The sequence below is a fragment of the Gymnogyps californianus genome, chromosome 4 (assembly GCF_018139145.2).
Source record: "Gymnogyps californianus isolate 813 chromosome 4, ASM1813914v2, whole genome shotgun sequence".
In the NCBI taxonomy this organism is placed as follows: Eukaryota; Metazoa; Chordata; class Aves; order Accipitriformes; family Cathartidae; genus Gymnogyps; species Gymnogyps californianus.
In genome coordinates, this window is record NC_059474.1 from 17018592 (window position 1) to 17041836 (window position 23245).

The 23245-nt window shown below is 40.5% G+C and overlaps 1 protein-coding gene across 3 annotated transcripts; it reads left to right on the top strand.

Annotated features, from left to right (window-relative positions):
- The first annotated feature begins 4228 nt into the window (after positions 1-4228).
- BST1 (bone marrow stromal cell antigen 1) lies at positions 4229-22572 on the top strand. 3 transcript variants are annotated; one of them, XM_050896248.1, is made up of 10 exons: positions 4229-4466; positions 5953-6082; positions 8323-8458; positions 8942-9024; positions 9637-9713; positions 12721-12813; positions 14797-14883; positions 15398-15457; positions 18238-18303; positions 19246-19298. In XM_050896248.1, coding segments are annotated over exons 1-10 (903 nt in total). In that variant the 5' UTR covers positions 4229-4296; the 3' UTR covers positions 19247-19298. The 3 variants fall into 3 exon arrangements, with proteins under 3 accessions (XP_050752205.1, XP_050752204.1, XP_050752206.1); XM_050896247.1 differs by lacking the exon at positions 18238-18303 and having other exon boundaries at positions 19246-22572; XM_050896249.1 differs by lacking the exons at positions 18238-18303; positions 19246-19298 and adding an exon at positions 17633-17669.
- The last annotated feature ends 673 nt before the right edge of the window (positions 22573-23245 follow it).

A 23245-nucleotide genomic window follows, 5' to 3' on the forward strand; every position in this document is an offset into this window, starting at 1 on the left:
CCCGGGCGCTGGCGGCGCTAACGGCGGCGGTAACATCCGCGCCGCGCATGCGCGGCGCGCCGCGGAGGGCGCCCCGCCGGCTCCGGGCGCCACGTGACCACGGCCGCCCCGCCAGCGCCGCCGCCCGGCCCGCCGCCGCGCGCATGCGCAGGTCGCTCCGCCGCTGCCCGTGGGGAGCGGCCGGCGGAGGGGTGCATGGCGGCCCGCTGGAGGTGCCGGCTCCGCAGCGGCGGCGGGGGGCTGGCCGGCGGCTGCCTGGCCCCGGCGCGGCGTGGCCGCGCCGCGGTTGTGCGCGGCCAGCAGCGCTCAGAGGCTAGGCCTGAAAAATGTGCGGGGGAGGAGGCTGACCAGGGCCGCAGGAGGGGCTCCTGATGCAGGCGGGCTCCCGGGCTGCGCCCGGGGCACGGCCGCTGTGCCGTGGTAGCGGGTCTCCAGGCCCGCCAGGTAACCTGGCATGCCGGGGGCACAGGAGTTTTTATGCCTTTAATTAAATGGGAAGGAATTAAAAATCGCGCTGTGCGTTTACATGAAGTAAAGAAAACTCGCTTCACCCAGATAAACTGAGGAGATGACAACGTGAGCAGTAAAAGAGGGTGTCTGCAGAGGAGCTCGTGTTTGTGAGGGAAGACGTATGCTGGGTCCCAAACTGGGCTGCAGCAGGGAATCTGTGCCCAACTTTTTGCAGCATTTGTGCCAAGTAAGCAGAGTTAAATGCTGCATTTGTTTAACATTCAAGACAAAAGGAGCAGGAACACCAGCCTTTGATACTCATCTGCCCATGCAACATTTCAAAAAAAGTAGGAACACTTAGCAGAATTGAGAGTACACATCAGTTTGACAAAAGGTGTAACTGTCAGCCCACCTGGCAATGTGTAGTAAAACTGTCGACCAGCATGGCGGTGTGTACTAAATGTCCCAAAAATGCATTGTCAAACATAAAATAAATGCAGCAGACCTTTCTGACTGAAAACTATTACTGTACAAAATCTATGTTGCAGATATTAAATAGATTAAAAGCTAGCTAGTTTATAGATGTAAGCAATTAATTGTAAACATATTGAAATATTTCAAGCAAAGGCACACATACGTTTTTAGTTCAGTATTCTTCAACGTACTAATGCTTGGGAATAAAATGCAAAATTATTGCTGGTAAAAGTAGTAGATAGTGAATTGAGAAGGAGAGATCACGTGATGAGGGTTATCTAGATCACACTGTGTACAATAATCTTTTTGTCTAAGGAAATGAGGCTTAAGCAATTGCAGTACTGGGTGTTTCCTTTTCCATTCATCCTTTCCACCTCCAAGGACTTTTGAACATTTTGGCCTACTTAATCATATTTGCAAATATGTATGAATCTTGGAAGGTTAAATTCGTCCAAATTTTGGGAAAAAAAGCAGCTACACATGAGAGAAGAAAAAGAAGGCAAAGCACAGGTGTTACACAGCTAGCCAGCCAGCACGTGGTTGTATTGACTGCTTGGCTAGTAAGCACAGCTCTGACTTTGGGCTTGTGCATTTCTTGCACAGAGAGTGTATCATAGCGTACAAGGGAGCGGGTGAGACCTTGGGCTACTGCTGTAGGTAGAAGTATGCACCGAAGACACAAACCCTCAAGAAACAATGTTTGGTGAAGTTTGTTGCTTACAGAGGAGCTTGTTAATATGAGCAGTTCCAAGGTCATATTTCCAGGCCTAAAGCATGAAGTCGTACAGAACTGGGGTTATTCTGCCAGCAATTCATGCCTGAGTAGTAATAGAAGATTAATGTTCCCACCTGTTACACCTTCCTTCTGCTGGAAGTTACCACTCCCATCTGGTAGAAATAACAAGAGAGAACATGTCCGTTCCTCATCTTCCAGGGCTTCAGAATATAAACATATGCTGAATTTCATGGTCGTTTGAGCTAATATTCAGTTTGTGAACTAGAGTATCTCCAGAGCAGATATGCTGGCAGTTTTGCTGACTCTGCTTCATGGGCAATAACCTCTTCTAGGAGAGAGGGGCAGAGAGCAAGGGACAGTGATCTGCATCCAGCATGAATTGCCAGAGCTTGGGAGGCAAGATGGACAGCCAGTTCGTGGCAGTGAAGTACAATACTACAAGAGAAAGTGCCTGATAATGGGATTAAAATATTGAATTTTTCATGGACAAGTTCAAGGGGAGACTTGGTCATTTTCTGCAAGAATTTACACAGAGAGAAGATTTCTGAGGGTGGATTCTTCATTAATATAACAGAAAAAGACATCATGAGATCCAATGACTGGAAGCTAAAGGTAGACAAGTTCAGGCCAGAGCTAAGGTTTGACTCTCAAGGCTATCAAACCATTGGAACAATTTCCCTGGAGGTGTGTTAGTTTAGCCATCACGTGAAGTATTTAAATCAAAACTAAGAACATAAATTAAAAATGGCTGTGCTGAGTCAGATCAGAGGCCCTTCTGGCCTAATGTTGTATTTCTAGAAGTGGCCAGTGAGGAAAGGGAGCTTGATAGGGGATGAGATGGGAATCCCAGCAGTTGTTGGACTCATTTCTGTTCCCTCTGGGATGTTATGACAGGTCATCTCTTTTTTGGAGAACACCACTGCGCAGCCCCCACATCTTCTTCCTGAAGTTGATGAGTCCTAACCTGGTGTGCCCTTGGAGAAAAGCCATCCATCGGTATCCATCTTTATGTCTTTTTAACTTATACTGTGTATTTTAAGCAGAAGTCTTAGTCTTGATGCAAAAATCAGTGACAATTTCTGCCCTGTTCTATATAGAAGATCACATCAGTGATGCCTCTGGTTTCTGTTAGTCCTGAAATTACTGACCAAAATTTGGTTGCAGCGAAGTTGATACTAAAAAAAAATTCATTGACTTCCATGGATTATTGCACACTCTAATCCTGCACCCAAAGCAGTGATTTGAAATCATTTGATTAGCATGCTGGTGCCCTATCAGCATGGCCATGTTTCAGAGAGGTTAGGAAGAGAAATAGGGAGAAAAAGCATCAGAGAAGTAACTGAAGTACAGCATTTGCTGTGTCTCCACCATATCAAACACAACATTGTACATCCATTTCTGGGTAAATCTGGCTTTCCTGAAGACACTGCTGCAGGTAACAAACCAAATGGTTATCTTTCTATCACATTTACAGGAGAAATCCATCATCAGCAATTTACTTGATGATTAGCAAGATTTTGCCTTCAGCAAAATCCATCAGCTGAGTACCAGTGCATCAATGTAAGCATGACAGTATATAAGGACATAAATAATAAAGATGTATGTATTCACCAAGACATGGAGACTGTTTCATAGAAGAAGAAGCAGTATGTTCCTCAGAAATGTGAGTCCATAGACAAATTACTCTAAGGTTGAAAAAATGTTTTTTTAAAAAGGGAAAAATGTAGTGTGGTTGTGTTTGCAGCAGTGTATACCACAGAATATTTACACTGAAGATTAGATTAATTGATGCCATTTGATGATCTAACAAAGTACTTAGGGAAGAGAAGCTGGAGGGAGAATAAGAGTAAACAGAAGTTGAAGAGATTTCTTCAGTGCACAGGAAGTACGTCTTAATCCTTTTGGTTCTTGTTATGATTGATTCCTGCCTGCAAGGCAGTTTTGTTCGTGAAGAACACTTTAAACCACATATCATCACACCAAAACGTTGCTGTCAGTGTCCAGGGGAGAGGTGGAAAAAGAACTGACTGATTTTACCCCTGTGTGATACAAGATTACCTGAGAATTTGGGTATTTATGTGATCATTGCTTTACCTGCGTATTTCAAATTTTTTTGTTCTTGATACGTATTTCAGAATTTTTTTCAGCCATTAGAGAAATATGTGCAAAAAGTATAGCCCTTTTAAAACGAAAATAAACTGGTTTAAAACGTTGCTTGCAAGCACTTGTCATGTTTTAGGAAGATGTAGCATGGCAATGAATATTAAGCAAACCTAAGGCATCGTAAATACTGAAGTGGTAAGGGTTTTTTTCTCCCTTTACTGAAATATATTGTAATTCTTCCCAGTTATCACCAGGTGGCAATATCATGACCTTAAAAGTCCCGTTTTTCTGAAGTAGGGAACAGTTAGACATGAGGAAGTGATGTATCCCTGTGCTGCAATCGTTCCAGGAAACAGTTAGATTGCAGTCCTCAGCAAGGTTCAGATTTCCGTCTAACTTAATCTTTTGTGTACAGAGCTGTAGGCAGTATTGAAAATATTAAACGTTAAGCCTCTAGGTTTCCATTTAAATTGTATCATTTAACTCTCTTTTTTTTTTCCTTTTTATTAAAGAACTTGGGTTGTCAAGAATTCATGATGAAGAGCCTTTTTTTGTCTCTCTTACTTGTCTCTGTTCTATTTATGAACAGCTTCTCAGAAGTGCAGGGAAAGAAATGGAAAGGTGAAGGTACAACGCAAAACCTGGAAAGTATTGTCATTGGAAGATGCTATGACTATATTAGAACTGTGAATCCTGCTGTTGGGTAAGTTTTGCTTGTTTCTGGATTAGTTTTTTATGTTCTGTACAAAATGGTTATTAATCAGAAGCCTGATGTTTTGCTCCTAGCCATGAAAGTGATCCTGTTGAAGCCAACATGCTTGTAGCTGTCTGGAAACAAAAAATGAACTTTGATGGATATCATATTAATAAAAGTAGTGTAATTAAGGCAAGATTTTTAATCCTTCAACTTTTTATTTCACATTTCTCCCCCCCTAGTGCGATGGTGTTCTGTAAGGAGAACACTGCACAGAAATGGTGGGAATGGTATTTCTGAAGTACCAGATCTGACAGTGCTCCTGGGAAGACCAGCTTTACTTTTCATGCCTTGTATGTCAGGTCACGTAAGAAGGAAAGCACCATGCTTTATAGCTATCCTGTGGTACTGAAAGAGACTGCTTAGCTCATCCACCTGAAAAATCAAGTAGTAGTCAACTGCTGAAGTATGATTATCCATGAGCTTTCATTGTCTGTGTTAATTACACAGAACTGGCGGTAAGTCACACACTTTGCTAACGTGACCGGCTTTTCTGTCTTCCTTAACATTGTTTGGGCTTCGGTAAAAAGAAGAAAACTAAGAAGGACAGTCTCCTGGTGTTCAGCCCTTTATTCTGCCACTACAATTTTTCCTGATAGTTTGAAGAGGTATTTGCAGAGGGGGCCTGGCTGGGTTCCTGCAGCATTGAATCATGGTCTTAAACGGGGTTAGATTATGTTGCATAATATCAGCAAATATCACCTCCTTCCGCCAACCTCCCATTTTCAGTTCTTGCTGCAAAAGAGGAAGATACAGGACTGAAAACAGGTTCGTGGCTTTTAACAAAGGCAAAACAACATGTTTCTTCCTAATAACATTCTTAACTTATCAGAAGCATTTTGGTTCAAGTTCCCCATTGTCCTGGTTTTGGCTGGGATAGAGTTAATTTTCTTCTTAGTAGCTGGTATAGTGCTGTGTTTTGGATTTAGTGTGAGAATAATGTTGATGATAGCACACTGATGTTTTAGTTGCTGCTAAGTAGTGCTTAAGTTAAGGATTTTCAGTTCCCCATGCTCTGCCAGCAAGCAGGTGCACAAGAAGCCGGGAGGAAACACAGCCAGGACAGCTGACCTGAGCTAGCCAAAGGGATATTCCATACCATAGGACGTCATGCTCACTATATAAACAGGGGGGAGTTGGCCGGGAGGGGTGGATTGCTGCTCGGGCATCTGTCAGCAGGTGGTGAGCAATTGTATTGTGCATCACTGGGTTTTTTTCCTTCCCCCCCTGCTTTGTTTTTTTTGTTATATTCCTTTTCATTACAATTATTATTATTATTATTATTATATTTCATTATTATTATTGTTAGTATTATATTATCTCCAAAAAAAAAAGGAAAGAAAACAGTGATGCACAATGCAATTGTGCATTTGGGAACTTTCTTGCTCTGTTTTGAAAAAACAATTCTGCTATTTGTTTGTTTCAATGATTACAGTGAGAAGAATTGTTCAGAGATATGGGAAGCATTTAAAAATGCATTTATTAACAAGGATCCTTGCAGCATTCTACCTAAGGACTATGAATTATTTATCAACCTGTCATTGCATACAATTCCACCTAACAAGGTAATGATTATTAATGTTACATTAACAGTCCTGTGACATCTAGCAGATTTTCCATGACACAGTTCAAAATCGACCAAGAGTCATTCTGTGGCTGACTCATGATTCATTATTTTTGGCCTGTCTGTAGTTTACAAACTAGGCTCAGGCTTGATGGCATTTTTCAATGTGTTTGGCTGCATTTATTTTATGCAGCAACTTCTCTATTTTCGTACTACAAAGATCCCGCATTTTTCCTGCTGTGCCGGGAGCTCTGTCATAGTCCCTGACTTCTACTCCTACTTTTCCTCAAGTTAGGTGCTCTGCCTGCATACTCTGCCTGCTATCATCTTTTGCTTCCACCTCTCACAGCCAAGTCTCAGGGTAATGACATGTTAAACATTGACACGTTAAACAAGCATAAGCAGAAATGAGATAGGACGCTGTTATATGCTAGAAAACAGTAAGGGTTTGATGTTCTGGCAATTGCAGAGAACTGTGAAAGTGCAAAAACCATGGCTCTTCATGCCATCGTATCCCATCAGAATGTACGCTTTGGCCTTCTCTAAAAGGTTGTGCTTTAAAGCAGTTTTTCCTCTAGCACAATTTTTCCTTATTTCTAAATGATACAAGCTAAACCAACAAATACTCCTGTCAACGTAGCTTAATTCATGAAAGAGTTTTGCAAACACAGAAATAACAGCTAGACGTATGATTTTTTCACGCCATAAGCCAACATAGCAGTGTGAGAGAATTCTGGTAAGATCTGGCTTATAAATACCTGTCTTCCCTTTTTTCTCCCTTTTCCTAAATCTGTCTGCTGAGGAAGGCAAAGCTAGGCCTAACTATATTTTGTATAGGTCTATATCCGTTCCCATCAGGATATGAATGCCCCTCAAGCCTCTAGTGATCAGAATTTACACCACTGTGAAAAAAAAACTTTGTTCCTCTGTGGTGGGTTGACCTCGGCTGGATGCCAGGTGCCCACCAAAGCCGCTCTATCACTCCCCCTCCTCGACTGGACAGGGGGAGAAAATAAAACGAAAGGCTCGTGGGTCGAGATAAGGACAGGGAGATCACTCACCAATTACCTTCACAGGCAAAACAGACTCGACTTGGGGAAGAATTAATTTAATTTATTACTAGTCAAATCAGAGCAGGATAATGAGAAATAAAAGCAAATCTTAAAACACCTTCCCCCCACCCCTCCCTTCTTCCCAGGCTTAACTTTACTCCTTATTTTCTCTACCTCCTCCCCCCCGAGCGGCGCAGGGGGACGGGGAATGGGGGTTTGGGTCAGTTCATCACACGTTGTTTCTGCCGCTCCTTCCTGCTCAGGGGGAGGAGGACTCACACTCTTCCCCTGCTCCAGCGTGGGGTCCCTCCAACGGGAGACAGTCCTTCACGAACTTCTCCAACATGAGTCCTTCCCACGGGCTACAGTTCTTCACAAACTGCTCCAGCATGGGTCCCATCCACAGGGTGCAGTCCTTCAGGAACAGACTGCTCCAGCGTGGGTCCCCCACGGGGTCACAAGTCCTGCCAGCAAACCTGCTTCAGCGTGGGCTCCTCTCTCCACGGGTCCACAGGTCCTGCCAGGAGCCTGCTCCAGCGCGGGCTTCCGACGGGGTCACAGCCTCCTTCGGGCATCCACCTGCTCCGGCGTGGGGTCCTCCACGGGCTGCAGGTGGATATCTGCTCCTCTGTGACCTCCATGGGCTGCAGGGGGACAGCCTGCCTCACCATGGTCTTCACCACAGGCTGCAGGGGAATCTCTCTCTCTGCTCCGGCGCCTGGAGCACCTCCTCCCCCTCCTTCTTCACTGACCTTGGTGTCTGCAGAGCTGTTTCTCTCACATCTTCTCACTCCTCTCTCTGGCTGCAACTGCAACTCCCCTGTAACTGCTTTTCCCTTTCTTAAATATGTTATCCCAGAGGCGCTACCACTGTTGCTGATTGGCTCGGCCTTGGCCAGCAGCGGGTCCGTCTTGGAGCCGGCTGGCATTGACTTTATCGGACAGAGGGGAAGCTTCTGGCAGCTTCTTACAGAAGCCACCCCTGTAGCCTCCCCGCTACCAAAATCTTGCCATGCAAACCCAATACATCCTCTAAAGAGGTAGCTAACATTTCTGGTTATTAGCTTGATTTTGAAAGAAATACCAAAACATGTTTTAAACTGTTTTCAGCACCCCATAATCTCATTGTGTCCATGCCCAAGTGATGGTTCATTTCTTGTCTATTTTTTTTTTTCCTTTGTTTATATAGTCTCTCTTCTGGGAAAATAATCAGCTGCTAGTCAATAGCTTTGCTGGCAAAGGCCGTCGCTACATGTCTCTGGGTGATACTCTGTTTGGCTTCTTTGGAGATTTTCTAAACTGGTGTGGGCAGGCAAACAGCTCTGGTAAGATGATGAGTGCTATATTAAACATCTGTCTGTAAAACCGTAATGGAGACTGACTGCTGTGTTCTGGAGGAGCTAATTTTGCTCTTACCCCATGAAAAATCAGGGATAGCTTCACTGTCTCATTCTCTTCTGTTTTGTGTGAATATTTAACGTTGCAGTCAGGGGAGCACACAGTGAAATCTAAACTGTTGCACAGGAGATAAACCTCCTCAGTCCTCTGAATGTGGAGCTCTCTACATCCCAGGTATAGAGTTAGAGCTGTTTCAGCCAAATTACTGAATCCACAGAATGTCACTGTTTGTGTAAACTGCAAAGGATGGAAAATGATAGAAAAAAATACAACTGTCAGCTTTCAGTGTTATGTCAGACCATCTTGTATGTTCAGTAAGTAATGTGCAAATATATTTACCTGTTTTCTAAGGTCACTATTTACGATCATTATCATCTCCCTAATAGCATGAATCACATGCCTTCCTACAGGACTGGACTATGAATCCTGCCCTACCACGGAGGAATGTGAAAACAACGCGGTGGAATCTTTCTGGAGGATGGCCTCAATCACTGTAAATAGTGCATTAGTGCTGACTTCGTACATTAGTGCCTGTGTCCTGGATGGTTCAGGAAAACGTCGCCGGATCAAAACAGATTTAAGTCTGTAACTGTGCTAGATTATTTCCTCTGATACAAATACACTGTTTTAGACTGCGTACAGTGTTTTAGCAAGAGGAACCTAACTTTCACGTTAGCTAGATAATGTGTTAAAATTCTGTGTTAGCTTTGTTAATATATATTAAGCATATACTAAGCACAATAAGCACACTAGTTGTCTGCTGAATACAGGTCCTAAGTGACATTCAGCAGCCTTGGTGGAAACCCTTTATTCACAGATCAAACCCAACACAGAGCACCAAAATGCTTTCTTCCTATGCTGAAGAAACTATTTATAGGTGTGAGAAAATAGTTTGAGAAGATGCATTGAATTAATGCACTGGCTATTTAGTTCTTGTCCTCTCTACTGCAGTGACCTGCTAGGGTGCTAGTTTGGTATTATTTTCACAATTCTGATATTCTTCTTGGTAAAATTCTTTCCTTGGTCATAGTTGCTTGCAATACAATACCAAGTCATATGACAAATCTGTAAGATGAGTTCTGAAAAAAATTGTTATGTATTGCAGTATGCGCAGCACAGTTCTGGGGTGATACACGTCTTGTTGAATGGTTCTGCAGTCGGAGGAGCTTATCCAGACCCAGGGTAAGAAAACTGACTTATTTATGCGTACAAGGTCTGATGCCTGCAAAAAAGGGGTCAACCAGTTTGTTTGGGTCTTCTGCTGCACAAAACATGGGAAGTGTAGCTGAAAGTGCCTGTTGCATCAAAGCCTGCTGAGTTGTGGGGACAACTGTTAATTGTCCCCAGCTGTAGGAATTAACATGAAACGGATGGAAACAATCCTTTTGACTCCTGCATTTTACAAACTGCTGTGGCAAGGAGGATGAATGGTCTTTGAAAGCAGCCTTCAAGTCAGGCAACATACTATGGCAAAATGTGTATGTCTTCAAAAAGATGAGCATTACAAAATTTCTGTTCCTTGGAGATGTCCCTCCAAGGAGAGGACAACGTTGCAAGGAGTCTAGCCTCTGTCAGGCCTAGAAGCAAGCTTGGTAAGTTCTATAGGGAAAAAGTGCTTTGTCCTGCTATTTCTCCATGACCAAGGGAAGAGGTAGTTTGAGATCCGTTATGGTCTAAGAAAGCAAAAAAGCTTGTTGAGAAGGATAATAGCAAGGATTAACTTCCTCTTCTCCTTATTCCCTCATATATTAAGAACAGATGTATTTTCCCTGATTTACAAGTGTACCACTATGCAGAAGTTCATCTAAGCTTATATTTAAAATATGTTGTAAAAGTACACCCTTAAGAACTTTTACTGAATATGTGGCTATAGTGACTGCCTGCCTTTGATGAAAAATACATCTTTCCTTACCTCAGCAACTGTCCTGTCCAAGGCAGATCAAAAAAACATCTTTTAAAACCCCATAGAACAGATCCTCCTCCTGCGTGCTTGCTGAGGACTAAAATTGATTCCTTATTTCAGAAACAGATTCCTTATTTCTGTTGATTTACAAATTCCTTATTTCAGAAACCTCTTACTCCCTGGGTTGCCTGTCTGGAGGTATCATGACCAGTGAAATCTCCACCACTGGAACACAACCTGCCAAGAAAAAAACAAAGCCAGTTTTATTCCATCTGTTTTCTTTGCTGTGTATCTTCTGGTCCATTTATCACTGAATTTGTTTAAGAGATCTCGTTTGAAAGAGGCTTAGAGTTGAATAATTAATAGCAGAAGGTAATCTGAAAGATCTACCTATCTTCCTAAACATCTCTCTGGTCTGTTTTCAAGCATTTCAAAGCCACTTCCAAAGTTTATCCTGCGTTACAGTTTGTACACTTAAATCATCATTAAGTCACCTGTTACCATTTCAGTTAAGATTTATTTCTCACTTCACTGCAAAATAACTTTCCTCATTCACACAGTATGAATGTAGTTGGCAGTCTTCTTTAATAATATTAGTTGGTTCAAAAATTGGTTTACTGAAGTCAATTGTACATTGTTCCTCCACAGTTTCTGACTCCTCTAGTTAAAGATGCCTTTGTATTTTGGAGGAAGCTGCATTTTTGCTGGCAATAACGTATGCATGAATGAGCAAATGAGTTAAAAATAATTGGAATCTTTATTTTTGGTTATATTTTCACTATGTGTTTAAGACAGGCTTGGACACCTTTGACAGACAGGCAAACCTGCTGTTGCTGCTACTGGTCTCTGGTTAGCCACCGCCGTACCAGACTTGACCAGAGAGGGCAACTGTTGGAATCTGCCTCCTCACGTTCCACTGCAAGTTAATTTAAACTTGCTAACTTCATGAACAGGTCTCAGCTGGCTGCCAACAGACACTGACAACCACCATGTGTCTTGTGCTTCCACACCAGAGCACCAGTAGTTTGCCTGCATGCACCAGGAGGACAGAGTGGTGGTCACATTGCCACTGGTGGTCTCATCCAGGAGGTGACAAATAACAGTCCTTTCTAGTCTGGGGGGTCTCAGAGCATTTAAAGTGGCTAAGAGACACTGTAGCCCAGAAATAGACATTTAAGAAGACCCATGATAGGCAAATTAGAGCACACACCTAGGCTCAGTCTTGGACCAAGCATTCAGTGCAGACAAAGCCCTTATAAGCTTTCTGAGAAAATAAAAAAAAAGCAATTAAAACATTGGAAATCATTACAGTACATCTTGCTGGAAGGGTTAGAAATCTTTCCACTTTCAAAGTGGCTTTGAAATGCCTGCATCTCACAAAAAATTCAATTTATAGCCATTAAAATAATCCTTTAGATTTGGCATCTTTAGATTAGATATTAGAAAGAAATTCTTTACTGTGAGGGTGGTGAGGCACTGGAAGCGGTTGCCCAGAGAGGTTGTGGATGCCCCCTCCCTGGAAGTGTTCAAGGCCAGGCTGGATGGGGCTTTGAGCAACCTGGTCTAGTGGAAGGTGTCCCTGCCCATGGCAGGGGGCTTGGAACTAGAGGATCTTTAAGATCCCTTCCAACCCAAACCATTCTATGATTCTATCATTCTATGATTTAGTTGCCATTTTATTATCTTGTTTTAATTGTTATTTAAATACCTATCAAAGTCAATTTACACAAAGCAATAAAGTGGAAGATTCCCTAGGCTAGGGATGGACATGTCTAGAAGTTTCTCCTTTATGGTCTTATATATCCTAGACAAATACCTCATGTTACTGTTGCTGTGATTTTGTACCTAAAAACATTGTCTTGTGGCTGTTTTTATTTTTTTATTTAAAGCAAAGTTGTATTGTGTCTAAAAGCATAACTACAAGAATGACCTTTTTCGTTTTTTACTAAGTATCAAATGCTTTTTGTTTTGTTTTTGCATTTTTTAAAGTTCACCTCATTCTGGTTCACCTCTAAGTTGTAACTTTTTTTCAGCTGAGCCCCTCTAAGATGAAGAATATGAAAACAAAACTTCTGATTAAATGCCTTTGACCTTTGAGGACATTCAGAATGTGAATCAGATTTTTTCTACTCTGTGTTGAGTCTAATTGTAATCACAAGATATAAATGTAAAATTGAGCAAGCCCATATCCTACAGCAGCATCAGAGCCTTCATTAACGCAAAGGGAAGAAAGAGTATTTCTTTTTCATGTTTCTTATAGTTCTAAACATTTGTTTCTTGAATCAGTTTTTTTGCAGATTATGAAATACCTAATCTCCAGAAAGACAAAATCTCACAAATTGTCATCTGGGTTGTGGATAATATTGAAGGACCAGATATGTAAGTTACGTCTTCCAAAAAAATTAATTTCTCCTTTTTGGACTTGTCTTTAAGATTTCATCTTAGCTTGCTGTTTGATTATATTTGCACAGCAATTAAAATATTTTAGATGCTTTCACTAACACAGAAGGCACACCCTGCCATTCCCAAAGAGTATAGAAATACCGGAATCAGACAAAATATAAATAAATTCTAATATTAGGTCTGGAGTCCACTCTTGGTTAGGTGTGTGTGTGGATCTCAGACCTTGAGTGAAAATATAGCACGTACAGTTTTACTAAGAAAAGAGTCAGTCTGAATTTCAGATTAAATGCTGACGTTAAATATTTCTTTTGCCTTGCCATATGCATTCTTTTCATTTTCACCAATCTTAACTGTTTGAAAATTAGTAGAAGCAGAGAAATACCACCAGGGGACTCGTTTTCTCTCAACACTTGAAATCAATCCAATAATAAAATGTAGGCTTTAAAAAGGTCTAATTTTGCTGTTAATTTAATTTAAACAAACAAACAAAACAAAACAAAACAGATCAGTCCAAACAGGATAGCCTGTTGGTAAATAGCCAAAGACCAAGTGACAATTTTCAACAGAAATGTAATGGAAAATGGACTCTAGAGTTAAAAAATTGAAATCATTAGGCCAGAAGTTAGGCCTGGTTTGGGATTGATTAAAGGAAGAATTAAATAGTCTATTCATTATAGCTTTTGTGGAGGTCCCTATAAATGTACATAGATGAATCGGGGGTAGAGGAACAGAGGAAGTCAGTTTTACCCCACCCATCTGCAGGGTCTCTTCAGTTTAATATAACATGGTGGCACTTCATTGGTCTTAAAACTGCTCTGGCTGAAGACGACCAGAGAAATGGACTCAGATGTCACCATATCCACCACTGGTGGCTGAATCCCAGGTGTCATGTGCATTCTTAGGAGCGTGAGGCTGCTGTTCTTGCTAATCAATGCTTTTTAGTTGTATCCATTCATTTTGTGTCATTCCCCTTTCACGTCTCGTCTTTTCTCTTTCATTCAATTTTGGCATGGCCAACCCAGACCACGTATTTTACCATAGTGCTGTGGAGTGTATGAAGCATAGTTCAGATTAGCATTTCTCAGCCTTTCTCTTTAAATCAAAGAATCATACCCTTTTGAAAAAAAACCCCATACAGCTCACCTTTGCAAAAGTTGCCCTTATTATGAAGAAAAATTAAGACAAGCACTGAATGTTAATTTATCTTTCAGTTAATGGATGCATGGGAATATTTGTGTATTTTTATTAATTGCTTTTTACAATGATTTTGTTGGACCCCATGTGATTTCTTTAGAGTCATGAGTATTTACTGACCAATGGGTAGGTAGCACTGGCCTTAATACTTGATGTTGGTGCAAGTTTTAGAGGTCTCAGTAGGTTCTGTACTACGCTAAACTTTCTTTTGCTAATTGGACCACAAATTAAAAAATCAGTGCTACACACAGAAGCTGCGTTTAGAATTGTTTCTGTTTTTTTCTCTCGCCTTGTATTTTTCTGTTGTTCTGTATTCAAGAGAGAGGACAAGCTTCTAACAACAAGAATAATTCTAATTTATTATAACCAACTTATTCTGTAAAGACAGCTAGCATCAACTTTAGCATCACCTAAATAGCTGCCAAAGAATATTCCAAATGAAACACTTATTATTTTACAAAATTATTTAGCTCTTTTTCTGTTTGTCTAGTGAAATATTAAAGGTGGGAATATTGGTTAATAGAATCTGCAAATGCTACACTGGCTGAAGCCAATCTTCCGGTCTCTGCAAACTGAGTATAAAATGTTGAAGAACTGTAAGCAAATGAAGCATTATAAATAGCAATGTACACCAGTTTTCTGTAGGTGTTAAGGAATGTAGAAGAGGCAAAGTAATGGGGATTTACTTTACTAATTCCATCAAGTTCAGTCAAAGGAAATTAGATAATAAAAGACTTGCAATAATATTAAAATAATTTCTCACAGAGATTCCTGTGGAACTCATACTGTAAAGATATTAGAAAACAGGCTGAAAACCCTTGGTTATGATGTCACCTGCACTGACAATTACAAGTAAGTGAAAATCCTTCATTAATAGGGTGTATTTCCAGACGCATCTCATCTATTTTAAATGGTTTCTTACCTTCCAATACTTAAGTGCCATTAATATTGTGCCTTCAGTAAGAGACTGATATGTTGGAGGGGTGATGTCACGTTTTTCAGACTTAGCATTTTTTGGCCATGAATTGAGCAAAACACTACACTGTATTGTATAATTGTATAATTAAGTGGAACATTGTACTTACCCAATGTCAGACACAGAAGATGGCCTCATGTATTCCACTTCACTGTAAAATCTTTATTTGGATTGAAAATCTAAACAGTTAAAAACACTGTTGAATGTCTGCAGAATTACTAGTTTTTCACAGTAGTATTCACAGCTCTCGTTATTCACAGTAGATTGTAAGATAAATATAATTGAAGGGAGACTTTAGACATGATAATACTGTTGAGTTTGTTTTGTTTTTTCATTTGTTTTCCTCAGTTTTCTGCCTGAAAGATGCTAAATAAAATGATATCTTCACAGGTCTGTAATGTTCTTACTCTGCCTGGATTATCCTGATGATTCTAAGTGTACCCTTTCATCGTAAGTAAAAGAAATTCAATCCATCCTCAGTGTCATTACAACCAAATAAATAATGCAGAAGTCAACACTTCAACAGATTCCACCTCTATCATCTATTATATATCACCCATATGCAATATACAGTATTCTTGAATTTATTACTTACTGTGTATTGAGTAAGCAGTTTCTATCTACAAATTGTGCACAACTGTCTGTGAGCACTTGCTATTCAAAATTAGGTGTTAATCAGTTCTCATCGATCACACAATCACACTGTATATCACTGATGGTATGAATGAAGTTTGTAAATATCGATGTTCTGATGCAAAATCTATTACAAATTTGAAATTGCTTTCATTAATATTCTTCCTTGAATAATGAAATTGTAGGTCAAATGGCAACAGATCTAAAGGATATTTCTTCAGCTACTGGAACTTTCAGTTCCAAATTTTGAGGAAGTTTTTTTTTTTAATCTTCCATTTTGTGTGGAAACCCAATTTCTATATTTTAATGTATTTACCTTGGGCCAGTAGGTTATCTGCAGAGAATGCAGGTTACATCCAAGATACAACTTTCTTAATTAGCAAGCATCACTCCCATACTAGGTTTTAATAGTTTCCCTTCCTATCCATATTTTTCTTTATTATACAAAGAGGATTAAATTAATTTATTATGTATTTCAGTGAATTTACAGTAAAGATGACTGTTTTCAATTGTGGCTAAGTTTCTTCATCTATATGGTGTTGCATGTATAGGTACACATAAGGTCCTTGAACATCTGAATATGAAAACTTCCTCACAGTTTGGAAACTTGCAGGATACATAGATGCATAAAAGTTGTTCTCTAGTTATATTATTTTTATGCATAATCCATACATTTGGCCACATCCTATCTCCTACTGTCCTTTCTGCCCTAATTCAAGCACCTGCAAATCTTTTGTATGTTAATACCTATGTATTACTGCAGTGGTAACTTCTGCTATGAAAAACCTGATTTGCTGTCCCTGGTTATGACAGCAGAGGTGCAACTCTGGTTGCCTGCCTCTGGTTGTGTAGCAGCAGTGCTTCATGCAGTACAGAAAAGGAGGTCTGTATCACTTTCGGTAGCATATGTTCAGTTTTTAATTCACCGTTACAGAGAAAGTGAGTATTCTCTGTTCCTGCTGGTCACTGAAAGCTTTTGCTCATCTTGTCATGCAACAACATTTATTCTTACATTCAAATTATACCCCGGCACCAACCTATAAATGTGTGATGAACACGGTGGCATTTTAGATATCACTGATAGCTCCAGACTCCTAGGTAGTAGATCATAGAACAGGCTTCCAGTCCTGTTAAGGCATTTGTTTCTTACTGGATACCACTTGCATGATGTTTCCTTGTGTTGTGGTTTAACCCCAGCCAGCAACTAAGCACCACGCAGCTGCTTCCCCCTCCCCCCTCTCAGTGGGATGGGGAGGAGGAAAAAAAAAAAGATAAAACTCATGGGTTGAGATAAGAACAGTTTAATAACTGAAGTAAAATAAAATACACTACTAACTAAGAATAATAATAATAATATAATAATAATAATGTAATGAAAAGGAATATAACAAAAAAAAAAAAAGAAATACCACCCAAGAAAAGACAAATGATGCACAACGCAGTTGCTCACCACCCACTGACTGATGCCTGAGCAGCGATCCACTCCTCCTGGCCAACTCCCCCCTCTTTATATACTGGGCATGACATTCTATGGTATGGAATATCCCTTTGGCTAGTTTGGGTCAGCTGCCCTGGCTGTGCTCCCTCCCAGCTTCTTGCACACCTGCTTGCTGGCAGAGCATGGGAAACTGAAAAGTCCTTGGCTTAAGATAAGCGCTACTTAGCAACAACTAAAACATCAGTGTGTTATCAACAGTATTCTCACACATCAGCACCTTATCAACATTATTGTCACATTAAATCCAAACACAGCACTATACCAGCTACTAGGAAGAAAATTAACTCTATCCCAGTCAAAACCAGGACACCTTGTTCTGCCAGTGAATGGTAAGGCTTTTGTTCATGTGTCAAAGGAAAATACAGTTGTCCCATGTGAAATCACAGCTGTGAACGTGGTGACGATATTAACAAACTGGAGGAAAAAGCACTTTACAGGACTTTAAATAATGTAATATTGTGAACCCTTAACAGAAGATTTTTCTCTTCTCCCAGGTTTTAAACCATTTCCCTCAAAGTTTTGTGATGTGAGTACATTCCTCAGCTGAGGAAGCCTGGATGAGAAGGCTTTTGGAAACCGTTAATGTCTTTTTCCTTTCACCTAAGGGATAAGCATACCAGTTTTCCAGTATTACCACATAGCGCTTGCAGTATGTAACCAGGAGAGTAGCCACCCCTTCCTTTCCATCGATGTCGGTACTTAAATTAACATAATCACTAGCGTATTCTAAGCACCAGTCTCATACTCTCCTGGGGTAACTACTGAGCAACTCAGATGTTACTATCCTCCTTAGGAAAAGTTTCCTTGCTTCTTTCCATCCTGAGCCTTCTAGTCCCTCCTGTATGCATGGCAATGTAGTAGGCTTGATTCACTTCATTTCTATGCTACCCCTAATCAAGACCGAGCTTCCCAATCTGAATGCTATCACTGCCTCTCCCTGAAATTTAAGTAGCTGAAATACTTCAAGCCAATGAATACTTACACGCTTCCCCAAATCACTTACTTCTCTGCAATAAATAATATCTCCATTGAAATTAGCTGCCCTTTCAGAAAGACCCTTAAGCAGATGTATAAAAATTATTTGATTATTATCTTCTAGATCTGTTTTCTCTGTGGATGGATCCCCGCTCTCTGATGGTCCATTAACTGACATGGGAACAGTTTGGTCAGTAGTGGTATCACTATTAAGAGCATGTATCTGCTAGGAAAAGGTTTCCTTTGCAGAGTGTGTGTGCTCAGTGTACACTCAGTGTTCATACTTCCATAATAAATAGTGAGACTGGGCATGCAGGCTCTGTTGCATCCCCTTTCACAACGGCTATTTGCTGTTACAAGACTGATAGCTGCCTTCTCAGCCTCCGGAGAATAATGTCCTGAGCCCAAAAACATCAGAGTTGTGCAAGTGACTTTTTTTGTCACCGCAACTCCTGTTACATTGGCATACCAAAGGAGAGGGCTGTGTTAGGGCAGCAGAGGGATGGCCTAGAAGGTGCTGTAACGTACTTGGGGCTTCTTGGGTAGTGGTAGTGCCCTTTAACTCCTCTCCAGACTTAAACTACGTTCCTGCTGAGTTAAAATTTGAACTTTGGCTTGTTAAGTTGACACCCTGATGTTTGAAGAAAGCTTGTAAGTAAAAAAATACCCACTAGATGGCATAGATGGCTTACAAACATAAGCAGAAAGGAAGCCAGATGCAACCTATTAGTAGTGGTATTTATTACTTGCATTATTGCAATGTCAGGGAGACTTAGAAATGGATCTGGATACTGTTGTATCAAGTGCTGTAAAAATATAGACCTCTAGGACCACTGCTGTCTAGAAGAGCTCTATACAATCTCAAGCATAAGGCCAGAGACAGTAAATGGATGCGGAGAGACAAAGAGGCTGAGATATTAAGGTAGAAAGGAGTGTTCCCAGGGTTTTGCACAGATATCCTGTTTATAAAATCATGACAGCCAAAGGGAATCTGGTGGCGAGCTCTTATAAAGAAACTTCTGGCTTAGCACTTGAACTGCAAACTTCATCCTTGGCAACAAACCCCTGATATTTAAAAGAATCCTAGCTCAGCTCTGTGCTGTGAACATCCTGTTTGTTTTCTTTTCTTCAGATCTGCACCAGCAGCACAAAGAGGACCTATATCTTCAGACAGAGGAGGCAGCTGGAACAAGCTCATGTTTGTTTCTTTTGCAGGCTTTTTGTTCAGATTTGCTTTAGTGTACTAAGTTAATCAACTGAATCCATATCCTCTGTTTGCCTTAGCTGGCTATAAATTTGGCTGCAACTAATTTCTAACTGCGATTTCACCCTACTTCTGGGACTGGCAAACCTGCATATTAAAACCCTGCATTCTTCTATCTAGATACCAACTACTTTTAGTATCAAAAATTATTCTGCTGCTGCTGCTAGAAAGCCTCACCCTTCATTTGCTTTTCTGGAATAGAAGAAATTTGCTATTTCCTCTTATCCTTATTCTCCAGAATTAAACTGAGAATAGTACTTCCTGTGCACATATTTCAGAAAGAAAAGTGAAACTATGCCTGTCATACAGCTCCCACACAGCTTACTTGTTCATAAAAACAATCCTAGCATTTGGCCTTGGAAACCAAGTGTCTGATTATCGTGTTTTGGGAAGGAGAAATATGAATTCAGATGGGAGAGAGCTCAGATTGCTCACTTGGTACAAGATACAATAGGTGAGACAGTGGAAAAATTAAACATATTTTCATAAGTGGTCCAGTACTTGGGCCAAACTTACCTGAAACTATCATACAGTGAGATTCTGGCTTACATACTTGCATACAGTATTTTACCACATAATACCGATTGCTTCGTCATCCACACAGCTGTTCCTTAGCTGGCTGTTTCCTGGCCACTGGATAGCCAGTAGTCAGGAATACTAGGTCTAGAAAGTTCCATAGGTTTTCCACCATGATGTGATGGTTGATCACCATGATGTGATTTATGGCATATCAAATTCAGACGAGAACCTGCCAAGTCAGACATCTGCCTGCTTGCAGTGAACTCATTAGCATGCTTCAGAATATATTGAAGAGAGCGCACATGCTATCTTGAAGGTGTCTTGAGTTACTTCTGTGAATTTCTAAGTGTTCCAGCTAGATGCTCCTCTAAACCACCAAGACATCCAGCTACCAAGATGACACATAAATCTTTGGGAAAAAATAGCTGTTATTCTAGAAAATAACTTCAATTAGAATTTTATTGCACATTCTCTGTTAGCTTCTGTAGTATTCATTTGTGTTTGTATTAGCTGATTGTCAGGAAACTGGGATAGGATGTTCCTGTTATCTCAGTGCATCTGATTTAGGACTCCATAGTAGATTTACATCCTTTCAGTCCCTGGTACAACTATATCATGTTGTATGTCTGAAAGATAAAATATCTAAAATATGTTGTTGTTGCTTATTTGTCTGGCTTCCATTCCTGTAATAATCTTTAATTTGGTTTTAATGCAGATGCCTTTATATTACACACATAGTTGCGTTTGCCTGTGTCACAGCTGGGTTTAGGCTCCAGCTTGAAGGATTTTTGTGTCTGTTTCAGACACTTGCAAAAGTACTGAAATCAGAAGTTACAGACCTTTGAAAATCCGGGCTGTATTACACCTCAAAATTGTTCCCTACCTATGCTGAAACATTAGTCCTTTGATTAGTTCCTTCAACATCCTCCTCATTTTTATTGCTTGTTTGATGCTGTCCTTAACAGCAGCAGCCAGAATAATGAGAGGTATCTGTTTGTAACACAGACACAGCTCAGATGATAACTAAACCCAAGCAATTTTGATCAGTCTTCTATTTGTCCACAGCAGATCACATCATGACACATTTTGGACCGCAGGCTGTAGAGAAAGTGCATATGAGGCTCACAGATAGGTGTCCAAGCCATCGTTTGGTTTAGCGTTGTCCTACCCACTGACCTGTATATTATAGTGTGTGCGGGGTTCAGACAATAGCTTAATACCATTAACAAGCCATATGCCTATTAGGCAACTTCCACCCACAAGTGAAGCATCCCAGCTGGCCAACTTTTGCTTTCCAGCCTCTGGAAGTGCTAAATAATTCTGTTTTGAAAAAACAGTAAAATACAAAGTAGGAGAGATAACGATTCAAATAATTTGAGGTTATTTACTGCTTAACCTTATATGAAGAACAACACGCTTAGAAACCTCTTGCAGTGTTTTCTTATTTCTAATGTTCTTGCCTCTTTTCCCATTACTTCAACTCGGTAGCAAAGACAGCAATTTTGTTTCCAATATCTTTTGAATAAAATGTCTCAAACTTGCTGGAAAAGCTTGGGAAGGTCTGTAAAGATTTTTAGCTAACCAACTAATATAGCTGGGAAAAAAAAGAAGGCAAAGTTTTAGATACATAGGCTTCCTGAGATCTTGAAGGCAGCAAATTTCAAGCTGAGTGTGGATCGTTTGTTCTGAGTTTAATGTAATGGTTTTAGTCTGTGCAAAAGAACAGTGTGACTGGCATCTCGGAAGCAGAGGGGCAGAAGAAGTGTCAGCAAAGCGAGAAACAATAAAGTCATTTGTTACTCCCAGAGGGAGGGAGAGACATGAAGAAAAAGTTGTGAGCAAGAGAATCCCTTATATCTCTCTTTTTTATTTCTACATCTACAAAGTGTATGAACAGTGCTATTTACACATATATTTTACACTTATGTGGTGAGAATCAGCTAGGTATGCCTGTGCTCTGTCTTGCACACTCGGTAAATGCTCTGATTAGCAATGTCTCATGTAAGAGCTGTGCCAAATTTGGAGAAATCCTAATGTCCAAAAGGCATCTGCCCTTCTCTGTAAACTCATGCAAGCCTCGTAATGTTCAGCAGGATGCTTCAAATACAGATTCAAAATGTTTCAGTTGTTCATACTTGTACTAGCAGTACTGCAAAAACAGCTGTCTCCAGACCTGAATTCAAGGGGGAAAATGTTTCATATGAAAACATTATGTATGTCACTTCATTTTGAATCCAGTTGGATGCCACAATCCTGTGTAGATCTGTTAATATCCAACTACTTATGGCAAATGCAAGCATCATGTAAAGGAGCATTACAAGGTGCTCTGCATTTCTGCAGACAGACCTGTGGAAGCTATCGATACTAAGGTAGTATTTCCTGTCTTTGCCCGTTTTGTGGACCACTTAAGAACTCAGTTATGTCACGCTCTTCATTCCTATATAGAAATAAATATAATCTCCCCTTCTGCTAACCTACTTTTTTTTTCTGCTGCATGCGTTCCAGTCGTATGACAAAAGCTGAACTCTAATTCAGAGTAATTCCTTTTTTCAGCATGTATGTGCATGCACATGTATACATCTGCTCATACCTGCTCTGTCTACTTTTAAATGCAAACTCTTGAGTGCTCTGGAGTAAGAAGTTATGAGAATAAAGCAAGGACAACTTGTTTACCTCTCTGCCCTTTTTATACTGCTGGTGTTTATTTTTGTCATACTGGCCTCGATGTGATATTCGGCTGACATGACTGTTTCCAATCAGCGGTCTTAAATGTAGTGAAACTTGAACTGAAACCTCAAGAAGTTGCATAATCCTTATTGTTCAAAGAAAGCTAACTCTTTTGATAGTTTTCAATTGGATTAGCTTGAAATAATTCTGATGTATTCTGCTTCAACAATAGAGAGTGTGAAGTGGAAAAAGGGTGCTTTTAGCAGAGCCAAGAAGTTTGGTTTAAAATAGCTCAGTATGGGGAGGCACAGTATCTTAATTTAGCCAAATGTTAGGGTGGCTCAAGCACTTCACAAGTGTTTTTCTGATTTTCAGGTTTTTCCTAATTCCAGCTTCTGCCCAGTCTAAATTTACTTGCCATTTTATTTAAGAGGTGAAGAATATAATCATCTGCCAGATTTTGTTTATAAGTTGCAGGTGTCTGATTTCCTACAGTTCCCTGCGAATTATGAAGGCAAGGTCAGAGAAGACCCCCGTTCTCTTACTGCAACAGCGCAGCTCAAGTGCAGGCTGGCAGGGAGAGGGGTGCAGGAAACTGGAGCCTGGGAGCACGGCACATACGTACCCTCACACCGTGCCAGAGTATCCACCCTGCCTGGGCAGCCCCTCTTTGCCTACCTTC

Excerpts from the sequence above, each read along its gene's own strand:
- BST1 (XM_050896247.1), top strand. The coding sequence starts at position 4,297 with ATGATGAAGAGCCTTTTTTTGTCTCTCTTACTTGTCTCTGTTCTATTT. Across the intron at positions 6,083-8,322 it reads ATACAATTCCACCTAACAAG|TCTCTCTTCTGGGAAAATAA; the intron begins GTAATGATTATT and ends TTGTTTATATAG. Across the intron at positions 9,714-12,720 it reads GGAGCTTATCCAGACCCAGG|TTTTTTTGCAGATTATGAAA; the intron begins GTAAGAAAACTG and ends TTCTTGAATCAG.